General features: G+C 44.2%; 1 protein-coding gene and 1 pseudogene across 1 annotated transcript; one reads left to right on the top strand and one right to left on the bottom strand.

Annotated features, from left to right (window-relative positions):
* Positions 1-1427: 1427 nt before the first annotated feature.
* On the top strand, positions 1428-3751 carry LOC125515185 (signal recognition particle receptor subunit alpha-like). Its single transcript, XM_048680624.1, has one exon. The coding sequence runs from the start codon at positions 1715-1717 to the stop codon at positions 3551-3553; it is 1839 nt and encodes a 612-aa protein (XP_048536581.1). The 5' UTR covers positions 1428-1714; the 3' UTR covers positions 3554-3751.
* Positions 3752-6560: 2809 nt separating this feature from the next.
* On the bottom strand, positions 6561-9114 carry LOC125514813 (annotated as a pseudogene).
* Between the last annotated feature and the right edge of the window lie 458 nt (positions 9115-9572).

Raw genomic sequence — 9572 nt, 5'->3', positions numbered from 1 at the left:
ATTGGAGAGGAAATCATGGCAAAAAAACTATTTTCAGGTTAAAACATACATGTCTATGAATGGGATCGGAGTTATCGGTGCTAGGTGAATGGATGGGGTATCTCACATAAAAAGCTTAACACAAAAAAATGTAGAGGATAGCCAAGTACATGTCTATGAATTAACTTGGGATTATTGGGAGATGTTTGAGTGATGAACAAGGCATGAATCGACTTGGATCATATCTGTATTTGCTATTTAGTTTATAGTTTTGGAACATGGCTCAGTGAGGTTCTCAACTGGGTAGGCTGAAAATACCAAAATACATCATGAGTATTTTTCTAAACTATTTCCAGGTTAATGTACATGTGATAATAATATAACTATTTCTAATGTTTTAAAAGGACACATATATAATTTTGAACCGGGAGAAGAGATATCATAATATTAGACCTGCATGTTTTTATTCAATTTTCTGTTTCATTTTTTATCAATTCTAGCAAAATATGGGGTTTAGGGTTTTTTTTTGCAGAAGAACAGGTTTAAATGGGTTTCATCGAAAATAAATTGTGATAAATATTTTTGAAGTGGTGATCATATGTCATGGTTAGTAAGATAATTTGATGACTTATTTATCACATTTCTAACAGTTGTTCTATTACGGTTGTAATTATTCAGCAAGATCCAAATAAAGAAGTAATAAAAGTCAATAAGAAGCAAATAACAACCATGTTTGTATTAACTTTGGATTTTATATTCATTAATAATAAAGATATAGATGTTGCAAATAACAAAATGTGGCAGAGGGCAATCTTATTAAAAGCATTTGTCTTGCATATTCTTTTTAATGCGGAAAATACTTCCAAACTATTTATCAACTGATATAGTAGTAGAGTGAACCAATATGGTTGGATCGTTAGGAAGGCAGTGGTATCCCTAGCCCATCGAAGTTCAAATCTTAGATTTGACATTGATGCTCGCATTTTCCTGTATTTATTTGAGGGCTTGCGGCGATGTGTGTTCAGTGAAAGCAGACGTTCTCGTCGACTATAAAGACGTCTGTGGCGACTTCGTCAATCTCAACGGTTCAGTCCCTCGGAGGTGCTCATAGGCATAGAGTGTGCATGTCTGTGTTCATAGAGATGAGTGTATGTGCGTATGTACGAGCATCTGCGTATGTATTGTGTTCAAAAAACCTTTTATAGCAGTACAAATAACACCAGAAGTAACATGAATTATATTCAGGTTCATATATTACCTAGTAACGTCTACCATCACTGGTGCAAGCCGAGGAGGCACCATCGTTATTCGCTCCTTCCTTATCAGAAACAGGCAAAACTTGTTGTACTAGATAATTAAACTATTGATGTAGAAAAACCATGGAAGTCTCCATGGTGTAGAACTAGGATTGGTTTAACTTGTCTTAATTTAGGATTAATAACCAAATTCAATTTTTCTACCTTTTTTGAGGAAATCCGATTTTGGAGTACTGTATTCAAATTCGTTCTCTTTTACCCGAAAAAAAAATCGTTCTTTACCAAAGTATATTCAAATTCGGATAGACTGAGAATGTCCGAGTCCGGGTCAGGGTACGTCTGTTTCGGCGCTACATAGCCCAGGCCCAGCCCAGCCCTAACCCCACGCCTCCCCAGTCTTCCGATTCAGTTCGCGCGATAGGTAATCAGTTCGCCGCCGCGGACAATCCCAGGGTTTCCGCCGCCAAATCGCCGGCGAGATGTTGGAGGAGCTGCTCATCTTCACGCGCGGCGGCCTCATCCTGTGGTCGCTGGCCGGCGCCGCCGCTGCGCTGAAGGGCTCCCCGATCGACGCACTCATCCGGTCCTTCCTCCTCGAGGGCCGCTCAGCCTCCGCCGGGGCCGGCGCCGGCTTCACCCACGGCCCGCACGCGCTCAGGTGGACCTACGACAACGCGCTCGGGCTCGTCTTCGTCGCCGTCTACAGGCGGGTGCTCCACCTGCTGTACGTCGACGACCTCCTGGCCGCCGTCAGCGCGGAATTCGCGCGGATCTACAACCCGAGCCGCGTGTCCTACGACGAGTTCGGGGAGAGGTTCCGGCAGCTCCATCTCGAGGCCGAGGCGCGCGCGTCCCGTCCGCCCCCCGTCTCCGCGAAGCCTGCTCCAGCTTCATCCCCTGGCGCTCTCCAGCCCCATGGTGGCGTTGGCGGTGGTGGTGGTGGTGCTGCTGGTGGTGAGAAGATGGGTGATGAGTCTGGGAAGGATGACTCCGATGGTGAGCCTTCCAGGCAGGCCAAGCACAGCTCAGCAGCAGATGGTAGCTTCAATGGTGTGGAAGAGAATTCTCATGCCGGCCATGGTGGTGTTGTTGTGGAAAGGGAGGAGGAAGGAGGTCCCAACAATGGGGCTTTTAATTTTGAAAACATAACAAAATTCCTTTTTCCACGCAATGATAAAGACAAGCGGAATAAACCTGTGCACAAGGATAAGAAGAAACCGAGACCAGGGAGAGACAAGAAACCTGTACCCAAGGATAAGAAACCATCCGAGAAGAAGTTGGATTATTCCAACCCGGCGGGTCATGGCGGAGGGGCTGGGGAGCAGACGGCTGTCAACCAGGGGAAGAGCATGATGGATAAGGATGAAGCGGTGAGGAGCACAGCAAAGGATGGGTGGTTCTCCTCAATGTTCAGGAGCATTGCAGGTAGCAATGCAGAACTGAAGGAGTCTGATCTGCAACCTGCACTCAAATCTCTGAAAGACCAGCTCATGACCAAGAATGTAGCCGAGGAAATTGCAGAGAAACTCTGTGAATCAGTCGCAACCAGCCTCCTAGGCAAGAAGCTTGGATCGTTCACACGGATATCCTCTTCTGTTCAGGCAGCTATGGAAGAGGCTCTGGTTCGCATTTTGACCCCAAGGCGATCTATTGACGTACTGAGAGATGTTCATGCCGCCAAGGACCGTGGCACGCCGTATGTCATCGTCTTTGTTGGGGTTAATGGGGTAGGCAAATCCACTAACCTCGCAAAGGTCGCTTATTGGCTTCTTCAGCATGATCTTAGTGTCACGCTGGCAGCATGTGACACCTTTAGATCTGGCGCTGTTGAGCAGCTGCGCACACATGCTCGCAGGCTTCAGATTCCAATATTTGAGAAAGGATACGAAAGGGATCCAGCTGTAGTGGCGAAGGGTGCGATTCAGGAAGCCACCCGGAACAAATCAGACGTCGTTCTTGTCGACACCGCAGGGCGTATGCAAGACAATGAGCCACTCATGAGGGCACTCTCCAAGCTCATCAATCTCAATAACCCGGACCTGGTTTTGTTTGTGGGAGAAGCGCTGGTGGGAAATGATGCTGTTGATCAGCTCACCAAGTTTAGCCAGAAACTGACAGACCTTTCCACTGCTCCCACTGCTAGATCGATAGATGGCATCCTGCTTACCAAGTTTGACACCATTGATGACAAGGTTGGAGCAGCGCTTTCCATGGTGTATGTATCTGGAGCTCCTGTCATGTTCGTTGGCTGTGGTCAGTCTTACACTGACCTCAAGAAGCTCAACGTAAAATCCATTGTCAATACCCTCCTGGAGTGAATGCTGCGTGCTGCACTCGGATATTTAGTTCCTACATAACCTTCTTTTATCTGTTTAAATATCCATTACTTTGTCGTTATCGTTAACAATTATGTGTAATTCATGGTTTGATACTTATGTAAGGGCTGGAAATAGAAATTTCTATGTGTTACTTCTAAGATAATAATTTTCCATGTGTGATCATTTGATTCTTGTTTACTTGCTAGTTAAGATTACATGCAATTATTGTTTACTTGACCTTTGGCGCAAGAAGATTATGGTATAAGTGTACTTGAGCTCAGAGTAACAGTTGGTGTGCTGTTCACTTCTTTCCTTCAAGTGCTACAGTAAAATCTATTACTATCGTTTTTGTAATCTTCTCTCCGATGTTCTTTTGTGCATGAACTATTTGATCATCCTAATTTTGGCTAACAACATTTTTATTTTCTTTCTCTATGGAAATGACGAGCATTGCATAAGGTTTTTTCATTTTATCCTACTGCGTGCAGTCACGCCTACTGAAGTTGTCGCTTCAGTTCTGGTACTTTATCGCTTCAGTTTTTTGGTGCTTTGTCGCTTCACTTTCAGTCATACTTTCTTTCTCTATCTGTACAATTTTGGTGCTTTGTGGCTTCAGTTTCAGTCGTACCTCTTCTGCACATACTAAATTGTCTGGTGAGGATGCCACATGTAAGATATAGCAAATGGATTAATTTTCTGCTATACAATAGGGATATTACAAGCAGGTAGCCCGTAGAGGCCTAACCCTCCTTCACCCGACTCCCCACCGTGATTGCTTTATCTTCATCATCACTCTGTCAGCTGCATTTCACTGTAATACTGACTTTATGACTTGGTATATCAGTTTGCGACAACGGTAGTACATTGTGATGTTTTCAGATTTTCTTGAAGTTTCCTGATGCTCATCTAGCTCTGGGTGCTTGCCCCGAGAGCATGCTGGAACTCGGCTCCGTTCTCCTGGCTGTTTTCTCATCATATGGTTTGGAAAATTTGGGCCAAAGGAACTGGTTGGCCTTGGGTCTTCAGTAAAAATAGCATGGGATAGGTACATGGATCAGTCGTGAAAAAAAGATAGAAAGAAAAAACTATCACTAGCATGAAACTGTTATCATGAGTGAGAATTTTAGAATGTTTTGAGGACGCAGCAAGCGTAGAACCATAAACTGTGTGCTGCAATCGCATATTTACTTCATAAATAAGCATTGTTATCTTTTTAAATCTCCATGACTTTGCCGTTGTCACTAATAATTATGTGTAATTCATGGTTTGCTACTTATGTATAAGGGCTGGAACTAGAAATTTCTGTGTTACTTTTAAGAAATTTTCATGTATATTCATTTGGCTCTTATTTACTTGCTAGTTAAGATTACAAGAAATTATTGTCTACTCAATCTTTGGAGCAAGAGGATTATGGTACAAATTTCAGTTGAGCTCAAAGTAACAGATGCATGTGGTTCAATTATTTTGTTTTGATACAAAGTGCTAGCAAAATTTATTTTCATCTTTTGTAAAAGAGAGGATCGACTGTGTGCAATCAAGCCTACTGAAACTTGTTGAGTGCCAATTCCATTGATGAAACAGATGATATTCTGAACAATTTTGGTACTTTGTCGCTTCAGGCTGAAGCTTGCAATCTGTATCCAGTTCGCTTTATTTGCCAACCTCTTGTACGCATAATAAATTTTCTTGTGCTAAGCACGGATCATGCAAATGAATTAATTTTCTGCTATACAATAGAGGCGACATCCTGATAACAGTGTCAGTCTTCCCTCACCTGACTCCCCCTGTGATCCCTCTCCCCTCATCGTCAGTCTGTCAGCTTACATTGTGATGTTATCAGATGTTTCTCAAAGTTCCCTTATGCTCCTGTATCACTGAATATCCAAGTTGCAAATTCTATCGGATCGTGTTGGAACTCGGCTCCGTTCTCCAGATTGATTACGTATCATACTCATAGATTGCAAGTGTGTGCCAAAGGAATGGTTCCAAAAACAAAGTGTGCCAAAGGGACTAATCTAAATATATAGCATAGGATGGCTACATGGATCAGTTGTAGAATCAAGTTAGAAAGAAGAAACTGTCACTAGACATGAAATTGTAATCAAATGGGCTCCAGAAATAAGAGAAATGCATGCAGATATAATGGCAAAGGCTATGCAATGAGAATTTCAGAATGTTTTGAAGAGACAGCAAGCTTGCAACCATAAACTTCTGGAGCAGAGCAGTCTAGAAAGCACCCTCCATTAATTACTTCGAATTATAAGCACATGAAAAAAATAGGGGATTCAGTCTCAACAGACACCTTTTTCATAGTTGAATTGGCATATTGTCTTTCAGAGAGCTGCTTTAGTCATGGAATATTCCTTCGTGGACACTAGACAGGATTATCAATGAACTGAACATCCTCAAATAATAAGCCATCTCACACCGGATAAATTGTTCAGATGCACGCATTTGGTAGCCTCATCGAGACTTCTGCAATATTATCCAGACATCAACATTTTCTGATTTTAGTATAGCTGAGTAACATTATTATCGTGCATCACATGTTGCTCAATTCTATGGTAATCAGAGGTATTTTTAGTATACCAAATAGATGTTTTTATCTGTGAATATCAGTAAGTATCACAGAGCGAATAGGTGTTTTAATCTCTGACTATCAGTGAGTATCACAGAGCGAGAACTTCAAGCCTTTGTAGCAAAACAGTATTGTAAGGGCAAGAACTGTACCAAATGAGAGTTGTCCTTTGGTGAGATCTGTTTCCGAACCTGTGGTGTATAGACAGCACCGTCGCCGGGCAACTAAGTAAAACTCAATTGGCAATCAATGTCAACAAAAAACACATTATCTTTTCATTTTGTCAAGCTAATCTGGATCTGACAGAAAAAAATACATTGGGTTAAAACGTACACGCCAAAAACACCATTATATTTTCAGTTCCATCAGATCAGCTATCTAATCAGGCAACACTCTAGTAATTTGCAATTACTTAGTGTACTTTGATGCTGACATGCAACATTTACCAAAGAACAAACTGAAGCACCAATCTGAATTACCATTTAGCTTCTTACTTAGATCAGCAGTTTAACTATCAAGTCAATGTGCCAGTAAAAGTAACACATGAAACAGTAAGAAGTTTTTGCTGCGACAATAATTGAAATAATGCAACAAAGTTCTCCATCCAATATGATGCCAGAAACATAAATTGTAAGATACAGGCTAACACTTTTGCCCAGCATCGATTCTTCCATTTTTGCAACAGCCACCGAGAAGTGCTGCATAATTAAACTAGGCCTCACACCAACCGGTACCATAGCATTAGGTATTCTGAAAGCTTCTTCCATCTTGGCAACTAGGCAATATCCACTGGTAACTGAAGTAAATGTAATAGCATCAGGCCTCTCACCAGTGGGTTTAACCAAGTCAAAGATAATGTATCCTTCCATTACCATTACCCCTCTGCAGCCTATGACCAATATTCTTGTTCTTCATTTCGGTAACCAATTCTTTGAATCACCATGACGAAAATAGCCCTGGATCATGCACCTGTAAATAGTTGTGTCATGAGGTACCCTGAATCAATTCTTTGGCTTTTCCGCGGTCTAGGATGGATACCCTTGGTCTTCATTTCAGTAGTCAATACCTTTGCTTTCAAGAAATCACCATGATTTAAGTAACCCTGAATCATGCACCTGTAAACAGTTGAGTTATGTGGTACTCCCATATCGATCATCTCATTGAATTTTTCCATAGCATCATCCATCATGCCCACTCTGCAATACCCGGTTATCACAGCTAAATATGTGACTTCATCAGGGTTCACTCCCTGCTTCAACATGTCTTTGAAGAAAAGCATAGCTACATCCATCATTCCACACTTAGCATATGCATTAATCAGTATGTTTAAACAATGGAGATCGGGTACAATACCGTCTCTTGCCATCAGCTCACAGAGATCAGTCATTTCAACAAGGGATCCTTCTTTAGCGTACCCATAAAGCATAATAGAGTATGAGACTATTAGGTTTATGGCCCTTCTCAGGCATGGAATAAAAAAATTCTGCAGCTTCTTTGATTTTTCCATGCTTGCAAAGGTAGTCCATGACTGTGTTGCAAGTAAAAACAGTTGGTTTGACACCTTGACTTCTCAATTTTTCCAACAACCTAACGACCTCTTCAAACTGGCCTGAAATGGAATATCCATGGATCAGGCTAGTATATGTAAAAATATCCGGTCGAACACCATTACCAACCATTTGTCGAAGGGCCACCTCTGCCTTGTCCATTGCTCCTGCTTTGCACAATGCATCGATAATGGAGCTATACGTCACCACATTAGGCACGACCCCCTGCTGCATCATTTCATGGAATAGAGAGCATGCTTTGCTTAGTTCACCCTCCTTAATTAAGCCATTGATTACCCTGTTGTATGCCACCAATCCAGGGTAGTGGTCAGCTCCCTTTTTGGCCTTCATCCGGAGCAGGTCAAGTGCACATTGGCTCCTCCCATTGTCACATAAGCTCTTAATAATTATTGAGTAGGAGATGCTATCAGGCAGCTCAGGCATCCTGTAGAGCAGCATGTTGAGGGCCTCCTCCATCTGCATCATGTCACAGAGGCACTTCAATAGGCTGTTGAAGGTGATGATGTCCGCCTTGATGCCTGTCTTGAGGAGGAAGCCGAAGAAGGCGGGACCTAGGTCAGGGTGGCGCGAGCGGCAGCAGCAGTCAATTAGTATGTTGTAGGTGTAAATGTTGGGCTCTATCACCCGGCGGCCCTCTCGAGCCATGCGGTTGAAGAGAGCAATGGCTAGAGCAGGGCCGTCGGTGCAGGCAGCGGAGGGCAGCGCACGCGCGAGGGCGGAACGCTGATACCGGAACGGTTTGGCGCAGCAATTTGTCGAACAGTTGGTGTGCGCGCTCCGGCTGGAGCGTCCCAGAGCCCAGATGATCCTTGAGTTTGTTTAGCAGCTGGTTGGCGCGTGAGGAGACGGTGCTGGAGGACGAGCCGGGTCGGACGCGTGGCATTGCCGCAGATTAGGAGGTCTTGCTCCTTCCTCCGCGGCGAATGTCAGACACTCAGCCCAACTTGGAACTAGACTGAACTTCCTTTCCAGGCTTAGGAGCAGATCCTGTAAATCTGTAACCAAATTCAGATGGGCTGCCAAATCATTTTGGTTTCTACTCAACGGTCGAACCTTCAGCACAGAAATCCAAGCTTGGACTCACCGAAACATGCAGTTTCCACTCTCCTGGTAGCAGGCCGTGGGGGTTCTCTTCTCGCAACAATGCCGAAGACCGGGGTGAGGGTGAGAGGAATGCAGTCGCGGCGCAGCGCAGGGTCCGTCCTACCGGTGCCCTTCGCGGTGGTGGCCGGCGTCCTCGTCGGTGGATGGCGCGGAGCGAAGCCGGCGCTCGGAAGAAGATGGTACATCCATGAGATGAGGAAGAGAGATAGCGATGGAGGAAGTGGGCAGCGACGGCGTGTTGCCTGGCAGGCGGCCAGAGTGGGGGGAGTGGGTTGAAGCAACAGAGAAAACACACGAGGAAACCAACCATCCTCAAGCATAGGACATGAATTGATGGGTTTGCAAGGCGGCCTTTGCTGCCATGCTTGAAAGTACGGCGGGTAGCAAGAGGCACTGTCAAGATGATCAAGACCTTATCATAAGCATGAACACCTCTAGTATTGATAGCATAGAGGTTAGGGGTGATTTAGATATGAGTGTGGCATGTAAAAGAGTGTGTCTTGAGAGAGTTGAAACTGTAGTAGGCTTAGATGGGTCTATTGTGCATGTAACAGAGGAAGTAGATGGTGGTGAGGAGGTGGTTGAGGGTAGAAGGAGCGAATTTGTAGGGGAGGAGAGAGATGTTGAGGACACTGCCAAGGAAGCTACCGGCCCTGGGGCTGCCGGTCAACTGACGGGCGCGCTTGACGACGCCCGTCAGGAGCCATGAAAATGATATGTTGAAGCTGTCGAGGGTTGGGTCGCCCTAGGACAGTCCAAGAGCTTGTTT

Source organism: Triticum urartu, chromosome 6, assembly GCF_003073215.2.
Source record: "Triticum urartu cultivar G1812 chromosome 6, Tu2.1, whole genome shotgun sequence".
NCBI lineage: Eukaryota > Viridiplantae > Streptophyta > Magnoliopsida > Poales > Poaceae > Triticum > Triticum urartu.
The sequence above is the reverse complement of the archived record's forward strand: the minus strand, read 5'-3'. Positions and strand labels throughout refer to the sequence as shown.